General features: G+C 37.5%; 1 protein-coding gene across 6 annotated transcripts in view; it reads right to left on the bottom strand.

The window, feature by feature from the left end:
* TRIM37 (tripartite motif containing 37) overlaps positions 1-21,011 on the bottom strand; it is a gene marked incomplete at both ends in the record, with an annotated part of 147,861 nt that overhangs the window by 112,822 nt on the left and 14,028 nt on the right. For all 6 annotated transcript variants that reach the window (XM_079726308.1, XM_079726307.1, XM_079726311.1 and 3 more), the window contains 6 exons: positions 2,668-2,792; positions 14,402-14,469; positions 15,327-15,450; positions 17,180-17,302; positions 18,554-18,641; positions 20,799-20,915. In XM_079726308.1, the coding sequence (XP_079582434.1) occupies positions 2,668-2,792; positions 14,402-14,469; positions 15,327-15,450; positions 17,180-17,302; positions 18,554-18,641; positions 20,799-20,915 (645 nt within the window). The remainder of the gene's footprint in view (positions 1-2,667; positions 2,793-14,401; positions 14,470-15,326; positions 15,451-17,179; positions 17,303-18,553; positions 18,642-20,798; positions 20,916-21,011) is intronic.

The raw sequence follows: 21,011 nt of genomic DNA, 5'->3' as shown, positions 1-21,011 counted from the left end.
TCCCCATATTTTTGTTCATGTATACATATCCTATTCTCATCTGCCTAATGAAATTCTAAGTATCTTTCAAGGTCTTCCACAATTCCTTTCTAGGCTATCAAGTCATCTTGACCACAGCAGTCTACCCTGACTTCTCAGAATTTCTGATGTAACTAAGTAACAAATATTCAATCTTAATATACAATTCTCTACCATTTCATGTGGAATATATATCCAGTAAGATTACTTCCTCTTCCATGTCTCCTATGCAGCACTTACAACAGTGCTGAGCACATAGATGACCTTTAATAAATAACATTATTTTGTTTAATGACCTTTTATTCGCCATTGTGGCTCTATCACAAATCATCAACTGATGGGATATAAGGTAATCAGTTCCATGATCTCAAAGCTTAGAAACAATCACCGCTGCTTTGAACATCTAAACTTTGGTCTGTAACTTAATGTCCATAAATGCTAGCCTTTCTTTCTTCTTTTTTTTTATGTATGTATGTATGTATGTACGTATGTATTTATTTATGGCTGCGTTGGGTCTTCGTTACTTCACGCGGGCTTTCTCTACTTGCCGCAAGTGGGGGCTACTCTTCATTGCAGTGCACGGGCTTCTCATTGCAGTGGCTTCTCTTGTTGTGGGGCGTGGGCTCTAGGTGCACGGGCTTCGGTAGTTGTGGCTCCCAGGCTCAGTAGTTGTGGCGCACAGGCTTAGTTGCTCCGTGGCATGTGGGATCTTCCCGGACCAGGGCTCGAACCCGTATCCCCTGCACTGGCAGGCGGATTCTTAACCACTGTGCCACCAGGGAAGCCCCTAGTCTTTCTTATTTGGCCCTCTTTTCTTTGCTGATGAATGAATCAACAGATGGAACACCTGCTTCCTCTATACTGCAAATCACAAACTAAGTTTCTAATAAAAATTACAGTTAAGTTATAAGGCAAGTTTTCCAGTAAGACAGTAAGGTTTACTAGAGAGGGAGAGGGCCCTCAGGTGACCTTTTCCCAGGGAAATCTCCTTAATTATCAGATTTTTATTTATTTATTTTTGGTCGTTTTTTCTTTATTGATGTACCTCCTACCTCCCCCATCCCAACCCCAGTTTCAGTCCCTTCCATCTATACCCAAAAAAGAAGGTAGTGAAAGGAAGGTATTATTGGGGTTCTGAGTCCCTTGGGCAATTAGAAAGGAAAAAGAAATCAAAATAGGGACTTCCCTGGTAGTGCAGTGGTTAAGAATCGGCCTGCCAACGCAGGGTACATGATTCGAGCCCTGGTCTGGGAAGATCCCACATGCCGTGGAGCAACTAAGCCCGTGCACCACAACTACTAAGCCTGCGTTCTAGAGCTCATGAGCCACAACTACTGAGCCCACGTGCCATGACAACTGAAGCCCACACACCTAGAGCCCAAGCTCCACAAGAGAAGCTACCACAATGAGAAGCCCACGCACTGCAACGAAGAGTAGTCCCCGCTCGCCGCAATTAGAGAAAGCCCGCACGCAGCAACGAAGACCCAACACAGCCAAAAAATTAAAAATTAAAAAATTAAAAAAAAAAAGAAATCAAAACAACCACTGGATGTGACAGAGACTGACACTCAAGAAGTCAAGCAGAGGGACTTCCCTGGTGGTCTAGTGGCTAAGACTCCTCGCTCCCAATGCAGGGTGTCCAGGTTTGTTCCCTGGTCAGGGAACTAGACCCCCACATGCCACAAATGAAGATCCCACATGCCACAACGAAGATCCCACGTGCGGCAACTAAGACCTGGCACAGTCAAATAAATAAATAAATATTAAAAAAAAAAAAAAAGAAGTCAAGCAGAGTTGCTTGCCTGATAACCTGTTGCAAGTAGTATCAGTATAGTTTACCTCTATCAATGGTACTCAAACTTTATTGCAGAGTTACTTGAGGTGCTCAAGATTCATTTTCTAGATACCATCTCCAAAGACTGTCAGGGAACGGGCCTGAGAATTTTCATTTTGGAACAACACTCCTGCTGGCTCTGATACAGGAGATCCATGTACCCTATTTTGAACTGTAAAACCCTTATCTTCATATATGGTATTTATATCAAAACTCGTTTCATTCCACTGGTGACGGATAGAGTAATTCAGAAAAGGTATCTTCAAAACTGAAATTGGGGCTTCCCTGGTGGCGCAGTGGTTGAGAGTCCGCCTGCCGATGCAGGGGACACGGGTTCGTGCCCCGGTCTGGGAAGATCCCACATGCCGCGGAGCGGCTGGGCCCGTGAGCCATGGCCACTGAGCCTGTGCTCCGGAGCCTGTGCTCCGCAAGGGGAGAGGCCACAACAGTGAGAGGCCCGCCTACCGCAAAAAAAAAAAAAAAAAAAAAAAAAAAAAAAAAAAAAAAAAAAAAAAAACTGAAATTGGTGACCACACTATCAAAGAGGCAGCCTTGGAATATTAATGAATATCCTTAGTTGACTCAAATCTATTTAACAAGAGCAAATACCCAGCCCTTTTATTAATATTCAGTGCTTGAATAAAATATAAATATTGTATCTGGTTTGTTAATTCACAAAGAAATGAAGACTTACCTTATTGGTCAGGGAGAACTACCTGAGTTCTAGTTGTCAGCAACAGCTTTCTTTTGAAACAAGTATATGCATTTGCACATAAACTTCAAAAGAAAATAAAGTAAAAAAAAATGTGTCGTACCTGGTAAAGTCTGGTGGAACAGGAGTGGTAACAAAGGACGCCATGGGCTTTCGATGAACTTGCTGAAACATCATGAGGATCGCTGAGCTCTTAGATATCAACTCACTCTTACTACAAGATCGCAACTGTTTGAGGAAAAGAACTGTCTGAATAAAAAAATTACTATGCATTGGCACCCCCAAAATCCTTAATAAAGAAGGAAAATGGAAATTATTCTGGTTATATACTGAAAAAACTGAGATAAAGAAAAATATCGGGTTGGCTAAAAGTTTCGTTCGGTTTTTTCTGTAAGCTGGCTGTAGTAGCACTTAGTTGTCTTTAACTTTATTCAAAAGTTTTGTTAGATTGTGTGTGACAGCTGTCATATCAGGGTGCATTTAAAGAAAGACTTCTCAAAATTGGTGAATTTTTGTGTAGCCATTTTAATACTAAAGATGGAAGAAAAAAAGCAACATTTTCGGCATATTATGCATTATTATTTCAAGAAAGGTAAAAACGCAACCAAAATGAAAAAAAAGATTTGTGCAGCGTATGGAGAAGGTGTTGTGACTGATTGAACATGTCAAAAGTGGTTTGCAAAGTTTCATGCTAGAGATCTCTCACTGGACAATGCTCCACAGTCGGGTAGACAAGTTGAAGTTGATAGTGGTCAAATCGAGACATTAATTGAGAACAACTGACGTTATACCATGCGGGAGGTAGCCAACATACTCAAAATATCCAAATCAAGTGTTGAAAATCCTTTGCACCAGCTTGGTTATGTTCACTGCTTTGATGTTTGGGTTCCACATAAGTTAAGTGAAAAAAACCTTCTTGAACGTATTTCCGCATGTGATTGTCTACTTAAACGTAATGAAAAAATTCCGTTTTTAAAACAAGTTATGACAGGCGATGAAAAGTGGATACTGAACAATAATGTGGAACAGAACAGATCATGGGGCGAGTGAAATGAACCACCACCAACCATACCAAAGGCCGGTCATCCAAAGAAGGTGATGTTGTGTATATGGTGGGACTGGCAGGGAGTCCTCTCTTATGAGCCCCTCTGGAAAACCAAACAATTAATTCCAACAAGTACTGCTCCCAATCAGACCAACTGAAAGCAGCACTCAACAAAAAGCGTCAACAGAAAACGCATAATCTTCCATCAGGACAATGCAAGTCCACATGTTTCTTTGATGACCAGGCAAAAACTGTTACAGCTTGGCTGGGACGTTCTGATTCATCTGCTGTATCCAACAGACACTGCACCTTCAGATTTCCATGTATTTAGGTCTTTACAAAATTCTTTTAATGGAAAAAATTTCAATTCCCTGAAAAACTGCAAAAGGTACCTGGAACAGTTCTTTCCTCAAAAAGATAAAAAGTTTTCAGAAGACGGAATTATGAAGTTGTCTGAAAAAATGGCAGAAGGTAGTGGAACAAAAGGGTGAATACGTTGGTCAATAAAGTTCTAGGTGAAAATGAAAAATGTGTCTTTTATTTTTACTTAAAAACCGAAGGCACTTTTTGGCCAACACAATAGCTTCTTTCAAAGTGGGTTTGAAAGTTAAGAATCTATAAAGAATCTAGGTTTAATTTCCATTATAACAGTAAAGTTATTGAGTAAATGCATTTGATTTTAATGTATTTTTCTCTCCTTGTATATTAGCATAAATCCAATTCTAAGCAACTACAAATGTATTTTAGACTGGTACAGTGAAGCCATTATGTATATAAATGAACAAACCCCTAAAAGTCAACGACCTTCAAACAAGGATTTCTCAAATTGCACTCCAGGGAACAGAGAAATGTTACGACCTAACACACAGAAAAAAGTCTTAACCTCTATCAATCTAGGAAACATTAAGTTATACCAAAGGTAAAAAGTGAAAAATCCAACTTTAGCAAAATAAGCATGGTAGTTAAAAGACTACTGACTTTGTATTCAAGACAACCAGTTTGAAGCCCTAGTCCTGCCACACACCAATTATGTGGCTCAGAGTCTGTTAATGTGTAAAACTGGAAGAATATCTACCGCTGCTTGCTTTGCTGGTTTGTTAGATCAAGCATGAAGCTGTATATGAGACAGCTTTGTAAACTGCTATGGGCTGGATCGTGTCCCCACCCCAAACTCATTTGTTCCAGTCCCAACCACCAGTACCTCATAGTGTAACTATATTTGGAGATAAGCCCTTCAGAGGACAAAACGAGAAGGCAGCCATCTGCAAGCCGGAGAGAGAGGTCTCAGGGAAAACCAAACTGCCAAAACCTTGATCTTGGACTACCAGCCTCCAGAACACTGAGAAAATAAATTTCTGTTGTTTAAGCCTCTTAGTCTGTGGTGTTTTGTTACGGAAGCCCTAACAAACTAATACACTATCAAGTGCCATACAAATGATATTCATAAAACCCACTACAACTGGGTTTATGTCTTTTAAAAGATAGTTGCTTATAGCTCACCAAGAATAACGATATAACATAACTGGTATCATATGATAAATACCAAAATTTATAGCTTTCATTCAAATATTTATTGATTGCATACTATGTGTATCCCTCCTTGACCTTATTTCCTCCAAAGGTAGACTTTTAAATAGATACCTTTAATAAAGTTAAGGTAGTTCCTTTTACTCTTAGTTTGCTGAATAATTTGGCCACGAATGAGGATCGAATATAACTGAATGTTATTTTAAAAATCAATATTATTCTATTCATTTCTACTTATATGTTCATGTGGTTTTGCCCTTTAAACTCTTGAGTTACAATCAAGAGATTTTTCTGATAATGAAACATTCCTTTCATTCCTTTGATTAACCCTATCAAGTCTTGCTTTCTTGTTTTGTTTTAGTAAGTATCCTACTAATTTTGATTTGTCAGTATTTTAAGATTATGGTATTTATGTTTATAATAGAGTTGGGCTTTAATTTCATTTTCTTATAGTGTTCTTATGCTGACTGGTTATTAACATTACATCAATCTCAAAGACTGAGATGTTAGCTTTGGTACATTTTGTATTCTTTTAGGAAAAATAAGTGCTTATAATAGATAACAGATATTTAAAGATCTGGTAAAAATTTTCCATTAGTCTGGATCTGATGTTTTTGATGTCTTTTGACTATATACTTCCAATATAATTTATGTAGTGTTTCTTAGTTTAAATTATATTCTTTCGTAAGTCATTTTTGGTAATTACAATTTCCTGGAAAATTATCTTCTTCATGTAGATTCTACCTGAATAAAGTTGCTCATTTTTGTAAAGCACATAGAATAGTGCCTGGTATATAGTAAATGTTATATCCATACTTACTTTTTAAAGTATTTTTATTATTTAAGTTTCTACTATATTTGTAGTTGTGTCCCATTTTTCTTCCCAATATACTGCTGGACATTTTCTTCATTTTTCCTAATCAACCTTGTTAGAGTATCTTCTATTAAATTAATTTATTCAAAGATCCAACACTGGGTATGTCGATCCTCTCAACTATTTCATGGCACTCTCTTGTTATTTCATCACTACCTCTGTGATTTCCTTCCATTTTATGCTTCTATACCATTGTTCTTTTTCTGTCTTTTTTCACTTATTCATAATTTCTTAAACTTCATTTTAGACTAAAAGTTTCCTTCTAAATATCCTTTAGCTACATCTGACTATTTTAATAATTTATCATTTCAATGGCAATGTCCTCCTTCACTCAAGAACTATGTAGAATTTAACATATATTTAAATGCATACTTACATACATATATGTAATATTTTAAACTGTTTTTGCTTTTGATGTCTATCTTAATTATACTGTGGTCACAGAACATGTTGTTTATATAAATTTATTAAATTTCTTCAGAATTCTATATACCTTAGTATGTGACAAAATGTTGAAACTGTTCCATGTGGACTTAAAAAGAATATATATTCTTCAGTTTGGGATTCAGAATTCCACATATACCTTTTAAATAAAGCTCTCAATTTTCTTTTTCAAAGATCTTCTATTCTTACAATCTTTTGTTAGTTGGAACTATTAGTTTATCAGATTTAAAAAAATAATTTATTTTTAATCACTCACTACAGATAGTAATTTTATGAAAATCTTATAATTCTGTCAGCATCTGCATTATATATAATGAATTTATGTTTTTGGAACACAAAATCATAACTGTCCTATCTTCCTAAGGTAGGCTGTTCCCTTTTTATCACTCGTAATATTTTCACTTTAAATTTCTCATCATTCTCTAGATCTGTCTTAAGAAGTTCACCATGGGATTTTTTTTTTTTTTTTTTTTTTTTTTTTTTTTTTTTTTTGCGGTATGTGGGCCTCGCGCTGTTGTGGCCTCTCCCGTTGCGGAGCACAGGCTCCGGATGCGCAGGCTCCGGATGCGCAGGCTCAGCGGCCATGGCTCACGGGCCCAGCCGCTCCGCGGCATATGGGATCCTCCCGGACCGGGGCACGAACCCGTATCCCCTGCATTGGCAGGCGGGCTCTCAACCACTGCGCCACCAGGGAAGCCCCACCATGGGATTTTTAAAACTTCGACTTAATCCATTTACTTTTTTTTTTTTTTTTTTTTTTTTTTCCGGTACGCGGGCCTCTCACTGTTGTGGCCTCTCCCGTTGCGGAGCACAGGCTCCGGATGCGCAGGCTCCGGATGCGCAGGCTCAGCGGCCATGGCTCACGGGCCCAGCCGCTCCGCGGCATATGGGATCCTCCCGGACCGGGGCACGAACCCGTATCCCCTGCATTGGCAGGCGGACTCTCAACCACTGCGCCACCAGGGAGGCCCCAATCCATTTACTTTTATTACTGATGTCAGTGTCATCCACTAATGACAATACACAAAAACCAAAAAAATACTCAACCTAAAAATAACCAAAAAAAAAAAAAAAAAAAGGAACAAAGAGCAGATGGAACAAACAGCAAGATATTAGACTCAAACTTCACCCTATAAGTGAGCACACTAAACATCCCAGTTAAAAGCCAAAGACTGTCAGACTGAATTTAAAAAACTAGAGCCAATTGTATGCTGCCTACAAGACACATACACTTTAAATATTTAGGAAAAAATACATTAAAAATAAAATGACAGAATAAGATATGACATAGTAATACTAGTTAAAAGAAAGCTAAAATGGCTTTTTGACATCAACTAAACTGGATTTCAAAGCAAACAGAAGGTCTTTCACACTGATAACGGAAACAATTCATCAAGAGAATATAACAGTCCTTGGACTTCCCTGGTGGCACATTGGTTAAGAATCCGCTTGCCAATGCAGGGGACGTGGGTTTCAGCCCTGGCCAGGGAAGATCCCACATACTGTGGAGCAACTAAGCCCGTGTGCCACAACTACTGAACCCTCATGCCACAACTACTGAAGCCCACACACCTAGAGCCCATGCTCCACAACAAGGGAAGCCACCGCAGTGAGAAGCACACCCACCGCAACGAAGAGTAGCCCCCACTCACCATAAGAAGAGAAAGCCCACGCGCAACAATCCAATGCAGCCAAAAATAAATAAAAATTTTTTAAAAACTTAAAAAAAAAAGAGAGAGAATGTAACAGTCCTAGATGTTTATGCCCCTACTAGTATGGTTTCAAAATTTATGGAATTGGGGACTTCCCTGGTGGTTCGGTGGTTAAGACTCCACACTCCCAATGCAGGGGGCCTGGATTTGATGCCTAGTCAGGGAACTAGATCCCGCATGCTGCAACTAAAAGATTCCATGTGCCACAACTAAGACCTGGCGCAGCCAAATAAATAAATAAATATTTTTTAAAAAACAAAAACCAAACAAACAAAACCCAAAATACATGAAGCAAAAACCAATAGAACTGCAAGAAACAGACAAATCCATAATTAATGCTGAAAATTTCAATACCCCTCTCAATAACTGATAAAACAAGGAGACAGAAAATTCGCAAGGATATAGTAGACTTGAACATCATCATCAACCAACTTGACCTGACATTATAGACTATCAGAAAAATCCCCAAATATTTGGAAACTACTTGAGTCAAAAAAGTCACAAGGGGGGCTTCGCCACCCCTGGTGGCGCAGTGGTTGAGCGTCCGCCTGCCAATGCAGGGGACACAGGTTCGCGCCCCGGTCCGGGAAGATCACACATGCCACGGAGCGGCTGGGCCTGTGAGCCATGGCCGCTGAGCCTGCGCATCCAGAGCCTGTGCTCCACAACGGCAGAGGCCGCAACAGTGAGAGGCCTGCGTACCGCAAAAAAAAAAAAAAAAAAAAATCACAAGGGATATAAGAATGTATTTCAGACAGAAAGGTTTCAAATCAATAACCCCAGCTTCCATCCTAAGATTTTAGGAAAAAAAGAGCAAGTGAAACTCAAACTAAGCAAAAGAAAGAAAATAGGTAAATCAAAATAAAACTCAATAAAAAAGAAAGAAAAACAACAGAAAAAACCAAAACCAAAACCTAGTTGAGAAGATCAACAAAAATCAATGTCCTCTAGCCAGACTGATCAGGGAAAAAAGATAGAAGATACAAATTACCAATGTCAAGAGAGAAGTGACATCATTTCATTCTACAAATGTTAAAAGGATAATAAGGGAATATTATTAATTTTATGCCAATAAATTTAGCAAATTCAAATAAAATGGAATAATTACTTGAAAGACACAAACTACCAAAGCTCACTCAAGAAGAAGTAGTCAGGGACTTCCCTGGTGGTGCAGTGGTTAAGAATCTGCCTGCCAATGCAGGGGACACGGGCTCGAGCCCTGGTCCGGGAAGATCCCACATGCTGCGGAGCAACTAAGCCCCTGTGCCACAACTACTGAGCCTGCGCTCTAGAGCCTGAGAGCCACTACTACTGAAGCTCGTGTGCCTAGAGCCCGTGCTCCGCAACAAGAGAAGCCTCCGCAATGAGAAGCCCTCACACCACAACAAAGAGTAGCCCCCACTCGCCACAACTAGAGAAAGCCCACACGCAGCAACGAAGACCCAATGCAGCCAAAAATAAATGAATTAATTAATTAATTAAAAAAAAGAAGAACTAGTAGGCAATATGAACTGCCTTATATCTAAATTTTTTTTTTTTTTTGGTTACACTGTGCAGCATGTAAGATCTTAGTTCCCTGATCAGTGAATGAACCGGTGCCCCCTGCAGAGGAAGCACAGTCTTAACCACTGGACTGACAGGGAAGTCCCAAGAACTAACTGCCCTGTATCTATTAAAGAAACTGAAAACTTTTTGTTTTCCTTCTTTCTTTCCACAAAGAAAACAAGGCCCAAATGGCTCCACTGGTGTATTCTATCAAACATCTAAGGAAGAAACATTATCAGTTCTACACAACTTCTTCCAAAATACTGAAGAGGGCATAATTTAAAGCTCATTCTTTAAGGCCAGCATTACTCTGATAACAAAGCCAGACAACAATTCTTTGAGAAAAGAAAACTACAGTCTAATATCCCTCATGCACAGAAGTGCAAAAATCTTAAACAAAATTTTAGTTAATCAAATCCAGTAATATATCAAAAGGACAATACAGGGCTTCCCTGGTGGCGCAGTGGTTGAGAGTCCGCCTGCCAATGCAGGGGACACGGGTTCGTGCCCCGGTCTGGGAAGATCACACATGCCTCGGAGCGGCTGGGCCCGTGAGCCATGGCCGCTGAGCCTGCACATCCGGAGCCTATGCTCCGCAACAGGAGAGGCCACAACAGTGAGAGGCCCGTGTACCGCAAAAAAAAAAAAAAAAAAAAAAAAAGGACGATACATCAATCAACTTAGGGTTTTTATCCCAGGATAAAAGTTGGTTTAATATTTTTCTTAAATGTTCATCTATTTTAAGAACTAAAAAGAAAAACCATATGATCATCTCAATACATGCACAAAAGAATTTGACAAAATCCAACATTCAATCCTAATGAAAACTCTCATCAAACGGAATAGAAACGAATTCCTAAACCTGATGAAGGACATCTACAATAAACCTACAGCTAACATCATACTTAAATCAACATTATATGAGAAGTTCTGGGCAGTAACACCTAACAAGAAATAAAAGGCAGCCAGATCAGAAAAAAATCTGTCTTGGACTTCCATGGTGGTCCACTGGCTAAGACTCCGCACTCCAAATGCAGGCGGCCCGGGTTCAATCCCTGGTCAGGGAACTAAATCCCACATGCTGCAACTAAGAGTTCACATGCTGCAATTGAAGATCCCGTGTGCTGCAACTAAGACCTGGCAGCTAAGTAAATAAATAAATAGAAACACAGAAAGACAGGAAAGGAAGGAAAGGAGGAAGGAAGGGGGGAAGGGGGAGGTAGGGAAGGAGGGAGGGCGGAAGGAAGGAAGGAAGGAGGGAGGGAGGGAGGAAGGAAGGAGGGAGGGAGGGAGGAAGGAAGGAAGGGAGGAAGGAGGGAGGGAGGAAGGAAGGAAGGAATGGAGGAAGGAAGGAAGAAAGGAAATGTCTTTATTCAGAGATGACACGACTAACTGCAGGCAACCCAATGAATCTACAAGATAGCCACTAGAACTAATAAATGAATTTAGCAAAATTGCAGGATACGAGATCAATATACAAAAATCAATTGTATAGTACAAGTCAGAAATTGGAATTTTTAAAAAACATCCTTTATCATAATATCAAAAATTCTGAAATACTCAATAAATCTGACAAAAGATGTGAAAAACTTGTACCTTGAAAGCTACAAAACACTGCTGAAATAAAGTCTTCTTCATGAAATGAAGACTCAGTATTGCTAAAATGTCACATCTCCCTAAATTGATCTATAGATACAATGGAATTCTAATCAAAACCCCAAAACTTTTTTTGGCAGAAATTAAAAAGCTGATTCTAAAGTTCATATGAAGATGCAAAGGATCTGGAATAACCAAAAGCAACTCTAAAAAAAAAAAAGGAAGAGCAAAGTTGGAGAGCTAACACAGCCTTTTATTATAAAGCAACAATGATCAAAACAGTGCAGTAGTGACATAAAATAAATCAATAGACAATGTGTATAGGGACTAAGTTTTGAAAAAGATGCAAAGGCAATTCAGTGAAGAAAGGCTAGTCTTCAACAAATTGTGCTAGAACAACTGGATAGCCATATATAAAAAACAAAAACAAAAAGACTACCTTGGATCCATACCTCACATATAAAAATGGACCAGGGACTTCCCTGGTGGTCCAGTGGTTAAGACTCCATGCTCCCAATGCAGGGAGCCTGGGTTCGATCCCTGGTCAGGGAACTAGATCATTCATGCCACAACTAAAACATCCTGAATACTGCAACTAAGACCCGGTGCAGCTAAGTAAATAAATTTTTTTTAAAAAAAGGATCAAAATGGATCATATGCCTAAATATAAAACCTAACACTACAAAACTTCTAGAAAAAAACACAGGAGAAAATCTTTGTCACCTTGGATTAGGTAAAGATTTCTTAGCTATGACAGCAAAAGAACAAACTGATAACTTACACTTCATCAAAATTTTAAAACTTCCCTTTAAAAGACACTTTCAAGAGAATGAAAAGACAAGCCATAGACTTGAAGAAAATCTTTGCAAAGTACATATCTAATAAAGGACTTCTATCCAGTTTTTTTATAAAGAACTCTCAAAACTCAGTAAGAAAACAAACAAGTCAATAAAATGATGGGCAAAAGATGTGAACAACAACAAAGAAAAAGATCTGAACAGACACCTCAACAAAGAAGATATATGGATGGCAAATAAGTTCAAGAAAGGATGCTTAGCATCATTAGGTATAAGGCAAATGCAAATCAAAACCATAATGAAATATTATTACACTCCTATGAGAACAGCTAAAATTAAAGATTGACTATATCATATGTTAGCAAAGATGTGGAGGAACTGGAACTCTCAAAGACTACTGATGGAAATATAAATGGTACAATCTCTTTGGGAAAACAGACAGCATTTATTGAAAACCTAATCATGTATCTACCACTCTATCTTAGGAGGACCCAAGAGAAAACGAAATATATGTCCATCTATAGATTTGTAAATGAATGTTCACTGCCACTTTATTTGTAAAACCCAAAACCAGAAAGCAAACCAAATGACCATAAACAGTTGAATGGAAAAACAAATTGTGGTATATACATACAATGGAATACTACTCAGCAATTAAAAAGGAAACAACTATTGATATATGAATGAACTGCAAAATAATTCTGCTAAAAGAAGTCAGATGTAAAACAAGTATATAATGTGTATGATTCCAATTACATAAAATGCTAGAAAAGGCAAAATTATCTATAATAACAGAAAGGAGATAGGGGGTTGCCTGGAGAGGAAAGTGTTGGGAGAAGCAGAAGGAGAATTTATAAAGAGGCACAAAAAATTCTGGAGGAAAAAAGTCACTACTTTGACTATGGTGATGGTTTCACAGGTGTATACATTTGTCAAACCTTATCAAATTATACACTTTAAATACATGCAGCTTACTTTTTGTCAATTATCCTTCAATAAAGCTGTTAAAAGAAAAAAAAAAGTGCACAGATCCCCAGATCCCACCCCTACTCCACTTATAGCTGGTTTAAATTTGTCCTATCACTCCAGCAGAAGGCTGCTAGTTTATTCTCTGGAAGGGATAAAATAAAATCTCTGGACTAGGAGAACAACATGCACAATTAAGAATGGGAATACTGGGGAATTCCCTGGCAGTCCAGTGGTTAGGACTCGGAGCTTTCACCACCGAGGGCTCTGGCTGGGGAAGTGAGATCCCACAAGCCATGCAGCACGGTCAAAAAAAATACTGAAGAGAAAAACAAGAATATATAAATACTTATGTACTGAACTCTACCAGCCAAACTATCAACCAAATGTAGAGATTGAATAAAAATATTTTCAGACATACAGTCTCGAAAAATTTATTCTGATTACCCTTTCATGAAAGCCACAGAAGAAGTGTGATACCAAAACAAACGTGTAAATCAAGAGCATGGAAGCCACGGAAATCAGGAAACGTGGGATTCAACCCAAGAAAGAAATGAAGGGGATCCCCAGGATGATAATTAAGAGACCAACTGCATCAGACAGCTGTGTATCAGGCATAGAGAGGAATTCAAGAATTCCAAAAACCAAATTCAAGGCAGATCAAATTATCAAATATTTATGTGACACTATACATTTATTCATTCACTATGTACTTTATCCCCACCTACCCCGAATCTAAATTATAAACTCTTTGAGGATTATTTTGCCATTGTGTCCACTGTTGTGTTCCAAAGCACCTAAAGCAATGTCTGTTTTCTATTTGGTATGTAATAAAAATTTCCTTAATAAATAAAAATGCTAATTTTACCCTAAGAATCATTATGTGTAAGTAATTGGCAATAATATTCTATCTCGAAGGCACCACTTAAGTCACAATGTCAGAAGATTTTAATCTTTTTTTTTTTTTCATATGATATCACTTATATGTGGAATCTTAAAAAAAATGATACAAATGAACTTATTTACAAAATGGGAACAGACTCACAGACTTAGAGAAAGAACTTATGGTAAGATTCCTATTGGCTGTTATTCCCAGTAAAAATAATTCTGTTTTTTGCAAAAACAAAATTAGTATTATTTTATCTAGTTCCCATACATGATGGAGAAACCTTGAATCAACTGATTCCTATTTCATAAAAATCCCTAGTATAGCACACAGATCCCCAGATCTTTTGATCTTATATCATCTGTCAAAAAACAAAAACACTTTTAAAGTACATGAACAGAAAAAGGATAAAGACTTTATCTCATTTCATTTAATATTTCATCACCTGATGCTCTACCTCCTGAAGTAAGGATTCCAACAGTTCTGTTTCTTGTGTCAGAGATGTCTTCTGACCTATTTAAAAAATAGCAGAAGACCAACACTCAGGCTTCTTACTGGTTCAAGAATGAAATTAAATTTCATTGAACATATTCAATAACAAAGAATCAATCTCAAGTAAGCAAAACTTCTTCATTACAGCTACCCTAAAAAAATTTTCCAGAGTTTTAATTATAGTAGCTTTGACAAGAGGATTTCAGAACTAACTACAGTTACAGACAAAGGACAATGCAGGTCTATTAAATACTTCTAAGAAATATACAGTGACAGTATACTTTGTAATGAAATTAACATTATTGCTTCTTCTAAAGGAATATAAAGCTATAGAAAACTAACATTTTTAATCAATCAACTATTCTAAAATAATTCCTCCCCCAAAATTTAAATGCAGCCTAAAAAGAATGTAGTAAGTGGGACATTTGTTTATATTAAATGTCAGCAAGAGGTATGTGCTTTGAACATAATAGGAACCTGTAAAAAAGAATGTCCAGAGAGGAAAACAGTCTCAAAGAAGCTGGAAACACAGAAGGATAAAGGAATTATTGTTAAAGAAATTATTATTATAGAGAAGGAAGAAAGAAACTGCTTTACATGACACAAAAACAAAACAAAACAAAAAAAAGATAGGCACGCTTGCCAAATCAGACCACCTACTTTGTAAATCACAAAGTCTGAAGAGCTGGAAGCATATCCCATGAAGTTAGCAGAAGTTGTATCAATTTGGTGTAATGTTAATTGATACAGAGGAACAATTAACAGGTAGAATTTCTATTTTTTAAAGCAATCTTTTCCTAGCCTATAATAACTCACCAACCACTGAACCTCAAGGAGGTTCAAAGCACCATGTACACAAGCAGCATAGAAAAACTCACCCATCAGTGTTATAAGCTTATTCTTCAGCTGTGTGTCTAACCGTGCAATCATCATCTCCACTGCATTTTTAATTTCCCGAACACGCTCATCTTTTGCATTTCTTACAGCTTCGACATTTCTTTCCTAGAAGGTAAACAGGTAAAAAAATTTTAGGACTCCTCTGGTGGCACAGTGATTATGAATCCACCTGCCAATGCAGGGGACACGGGTTCGATCCCTAGTCCGAGAAGATCCCACATGCCACGGAGCAACCAAGCCCGTGCACCACAACTACTGAACCTGTGCTCTAGAGCCCACAAGCCACAACTACTGAGCCTTCATGCCACAACTAGTGAAGCCCGCGCGCCTGGAGCCCATGCTCCACAACAAGAGAAGCCACTGCAATGCGAAGCCTGCACACCACAATGAAGAGCAGCCGCTTGCCGCAAATCAAGACAAGGCGGCCCGTGCACAGCAACAAAGACCCAACACAGCCAAAAATAAATAAATAAATTTATAAAAAAATTTTAATTGAAGAATTTTTTAAATAGAAGTAAATAGACATTAATGCAATCACTGCAATTATTCTTAAAGTCAGCTGAATTCCTGAAACTCAGAAAAAAATTCTTAAACAATTAAAGCATAATAAAGTACACAATATTTTAACAGTTAAACAGAAAGATACGTAATTACAAAAAAAACTGCTTTGTGTAACACATACAAAACACATACTCAAAGCCCCAATCATGTAGGAAACCACTGTTCAAAACCAAAAAATTATACTAAAGCCAGTTCACATCACACAAAACTCTAAAACAAATGAAAAATTTGAAAAACCACATCTACTCCAATTTACGAAGTTTTAAATTTTTTTCAGAACGAAACAAAGAAAAAAATAGGGTTTTTAAAGATCGCAGAATACATAGTTTTTTTAATAGCATACTATCAAAAATAAAAAGCAATCTTTCCTATACTTGCTATTATTATAAGCACAAGCAGTGAAAATCTCAAACTAGAACAACCTCAAAAAAAAATTAAAAAAAAAAAAAAAAAAACTAGAACAACCTCCCTAATGCCCAAATTAAAATGCTGTCAAGAGAAAATAATAGAAAAAAAGGTAACTAAATGAAGGCCAAATAGAAGCCATCCAACTTGTTTATATTCCAAAATGACTTTGTGTAGCATACATGTAACTCAAAAACATTACTTTCTGTATAAAGAATGTTATAAATGATGATCTCGATCTTGATTCCTACATGAGTAAAATAAAGACAACATCTTGAGTTAGGAATGGTCTGAAAACCTCAGGAATAACTGTCATTCTGGTAACTTTAAACAAAATATATTCCAAAAGTATATTTAGTACTTAAATGTTTGATGCTTATTACATTTTCCCATAGAAATAATATTACAAATGGTAAATAGCTCACTAGAGCTCTTTGACCCATATACAGTATCTAAAGAGTAGTGTTAAATATTACTCTTTGAATTCTTCAGTTTTAATTCAGGACACCAGAAATAGTTCATTCCCTGGTAGCAGAAATTCTCCCAAAGAATGAATGACTTCATGACTGTAAAACTCAATACTGATTCTGTTTAGGAGTCAATTACCGACTATGTAACAAACAGGCTTATTTAACTCATTCACTGATTCTCTATTTCTGCATTAAGAGGAGGCAATTCTCTGGCTCCAACTTCAGAACAGGCAAGGGGTTTGGATGCAAATTCCTCAGCTAGTTTGAAGTTGGTGAGAACTATAAATATATCTTATCAAAATTTCAAATCTTGAGTTCAACATCTGATTGATTTATATTATAAAAAATATATATTATAGACTATAAAAGGGATAATGATCTTTCAGTAGTAGTCTTACCACTTCTTGAACTAAGCTGATCAGTTCCATGAGACGCCGACGAAGTTTGGCTACCTCTTCATTCACTTTAGTAACATGCTGCTCATAAATTTCCGCCAAAGGTTTAAAGGTATGTCCACCATGCTATTTAAAGTAATGAGTAGTTTTTGAACATTTTCATATATCTCATCTGCATTTACATTCCTTCCTTAACACTCTATGGATACTAATAAACTGGTAAATAATTTCAAATGAATTTTATCTTTTGGCTGCCTTTACTTTGTTAAAACAGGCCAGAGTTTGCTGAAAATCACTTGGCCCATATAGGAAATCCTTCAAGATTTTAGATAATGGACTTTAGCAAAATGTTTACTTATCTAGAAGTCTCCACTCATTAGAAAGAAGCAAAATCCTTAACAATGGCCCAAACTACCTGACACAACCTTATTTGTCACTCTTCTTTTGGTCAGTATTAGCCTTCTTCCACGACCTCAAACCTCTTCCCACAGCCCATTGCAAAAGAAACATCTTGGGCTTCCCTGGTGGCGCAGTGGTTGAGAGTCTGCCTGCCGATGCGGGGGACACGGGTTCGTGCTCCGGTCCGGGAGGATCCCGCATGCAGCAGAGCGGCTGGGCCCGTGAGCCGTGGCCGCTGGGCCTGCGCGTCCGGAGCCTGTGCTCCGCAACGGGAGAGGCCACAACAGTGAGAGGCCCGCGAACCGCAAAAAAAAAAAAAAAAAAAAAAAAGAAACGTCTTATTCAAAAATAATTCTCTTTCATCCACCCTGTCCAAATTCTCCACCCACTTAACTCCTACTCAATCCTTTGGAGCTTAACTCAGGGTCAGGTCCCATGGTTATTCACTCTCATCAGCACTGTATACTTATTCCTAATATTTTATCACAACAGTAATTAAGTACAGAACTAGTTGTTTGATATCTGCCGTGTTCATCTCTGAACCCCTAGTCTCTAGCACAGATGAATAAATTAGAAAGGTACTTGAGGAAGAAAGATTAAAAAAAACACATAAGAACTAGATGTCTGCATTCCTATTGTTTCACAAATGTCTATAAAGTTTTTGTTCCATTTTAAAGAAACTAAAATTGGAAATCACAGCCAGGATATCAGATCAGCTGATATGAGTAGACATTTTACAGGTTTTCAATTAAAATAAAATATTTATGTAAGGCATGCACATCATACATCAAAATCTCCAACAAAAGAAGTTTCTCCGGAATAAGAGAAAGTACAATATCTTCTGCTATAAAGCAGATACATTTAATTTTCATTCTATAAACAGAGTAAAATGATATTACTTTCTATCTAAATCAAACAAATATTTCAGTGCTTTCTACACTCTAATTAAAAATAATATGCTGAATTTGTTCCGCTTACCATTCCTCCCCAAAGTGCACACTGATGGCAGATACACTTCTTACAAGTCCAGCAAAATACACTAAGTTTTTCATGGTGATTTTCACATCTATACATTATGAAAAAAAAGTACAGTTACAAATTAAATAAATTTAAAAACTAGAACATAGTTACCACAACAAATTCCTAAGTTTGGGCAAACAGGTCAGTCAATTTTAAATGACTATATCTCAGGAAATATAAAATGTACTCCATGGCTTCTGTGAATTAAGCTGAACAATTACATGTAGAGACAATTTTTTTTAAGTATTGTTTTCATCCATCTATAAGGACTTTAAAATTACATGAAAAATGCAGACTAGTTTCTATTTAAAGTACAAAGATAACACCATTTCTGAGAAACTGTACAGACGATAAATTCTATCCTATTACTACATTTTGGGCAAATCAGATTATGTGTCCATGCCTACATGAGCATGTATGCATGCACACTTTTTCTACATGTGACCAAAGTCAACAATAACCAAGACACAGGTGATTAATTGCACAATACCAGATCCTCATTAGAAACGAACAATTCAATTTTAAAAAGTTTTCCCTTAAACTGAATAACCACAAGCAAAAGAATAAAGTTGGACATGGTTATTAATTGCATTGTGTGCCCCCAAATTCCTACATTGAAGCCCTAATGTAATTGTATTTGGAGTTAGGGCCTTTATGGAGGTAATGAAGGTTAAATGAAATCACAGGGGTGGAGGCCTACCCAATAGGACTGGTGTCCTTACAAGAAGAGAATGAGACAGCAGGAGTGTGCATTCACAGAGAAAATGCCACTTGAGGATGGAGTGAGAAGTAGCTATATCCTAGTCAAGGAGAGAGGCCTCACCAGAAACCAGCCCTGACAATACCTTGACCTTGGACTACCAGCCTCCGAAACCATGAGAAAATAAATTTTGTTGTTTAAGCCACCCAGCCTGTGGTATTCTGTTATGGCAGCCCTAGTAGTTAAATACCTTTAAGTTAAATACCTTTAACTTATACCATATTAAAAAAGTAACTTAAAATAGATCAAAGACCTAAACATCAGACCTAAAACGATAAAACTCTTAAAACAAAACACAGGGGAAAAGCTTCAGGATATAGGATTTGGCAATGATTTCTTGGATATGACACCAAAAGCACACACAACAAAAGTAAAAATAGATAAATTGGACTACATCAAAATTAACAACTTCTGTACATTAAAGGACACAATAAACAGAGAAAAAGGGCAATCTATGGAATGGGAGAAATTAGGAACAGAAAGTAAAATGGTGGGAAATAGGAAATTATTGTTTAATGAATTGAGAGCTTCAGATTCGCAAAATGAAAACATTCTGGAGATTTTTTGTACAACGTGCATACACTTAACACTACTGAACTGTATACTTAAAAACGGTTAAGATAGTAAATATTATGTTCTGTTTCTTTTGCCACAATTTAAAAAATTGTTTCTCTTTCCTATAAAGGGGACACACTGTTGCAATTTTAAAAAGCTTTTCACTGATAAATCACACTGAGCTTACAGAAAATACCTAAATAGGTCGACATTTTATATTTCTCATTTATAAGTAATCTGAATATCCAATAGGAAATTAATAAAAGCATGAAGAAATAGCATATTAAATACTATTTCATTTAGTATGATTTCCACAGTATTGAATTTAGAATATAGCTTTTACAATATAGGAAATTTATTAGAACCATTATTAATCAATGGCTTATATACAGGTACCTTTAGCAAACCCAAGGGGGTGCCAGTAGGCATCAAGAAGCAAAGAGGAGAGATTAGTAATTAGCAAATTGTGGCAGTTCTAATCCTTTATGAGAGGCCTTAATAAAAGAAGTCAGAGTTAGAAGGGTCTTTCCAAATAGAGACACCCACACCATGCCAGAAGAAAACTGTCTTAGTGTTCACCTACGAAGCTTAAATTTTCAATAGTGTCATTAAAATACTATGTGGCAGGGCTTCCCTGCTGGCGCAGTGGTTGAGAGTCCGCCTGCCGATGCAGGGGACACGGGTTCGTGCCCCGGTCCGGGGAGATCCCACATGCCGCGGAGCGGCTGGGCCCGTGAGCCATGGCCGCTGAGCCTGCGCGTCCGGAGCCTGTGCTCCACAACGGGAGAGGCCACAACAGTGAGAGGCCCGCGTACTGCAAAAAAAAAAAAAAAAAATACTATGTGGCACAATCTATGAAACACTTGAACAAAGAAACTAAGGACATACTTGTCCTTTTCATTTTCTTCATGTTTGGTGAGACTGCAGAGTTGAAGAGTATCAAGCTGCTGGGTTACTTCTTCTGCCCAACGACAGTTTACTAGTTCTCGTAGCTGCAGTGGCGCACTGGAGAGAAAATATACATACATATACTCTCAGTCAGGAATCTGAGATCATTTTCTAAAACACATTTCAAAGGTACATACCGAGGTGACAAATGTG

The sequence above is a fragment of the Hyperoodon ampullatus genome (assembly GCF_949752795.1).
Source record: "Hyperoodon ampullatus genome assembly, chromosome: 19".
In the NCBI taxonomy this organism is placed as follows: Eukaryota; Metazoa; Chordata; class Mammalia; order Artiodactyla; family Ziphiidae; genus Hyperoodon; species Hyperoodon ampullatus.
The sequence above is the reverse complement of the archived record's forward strand: the minus strand, read 5'-3'. Positions and strand labels throughout refer to the sequence as shown.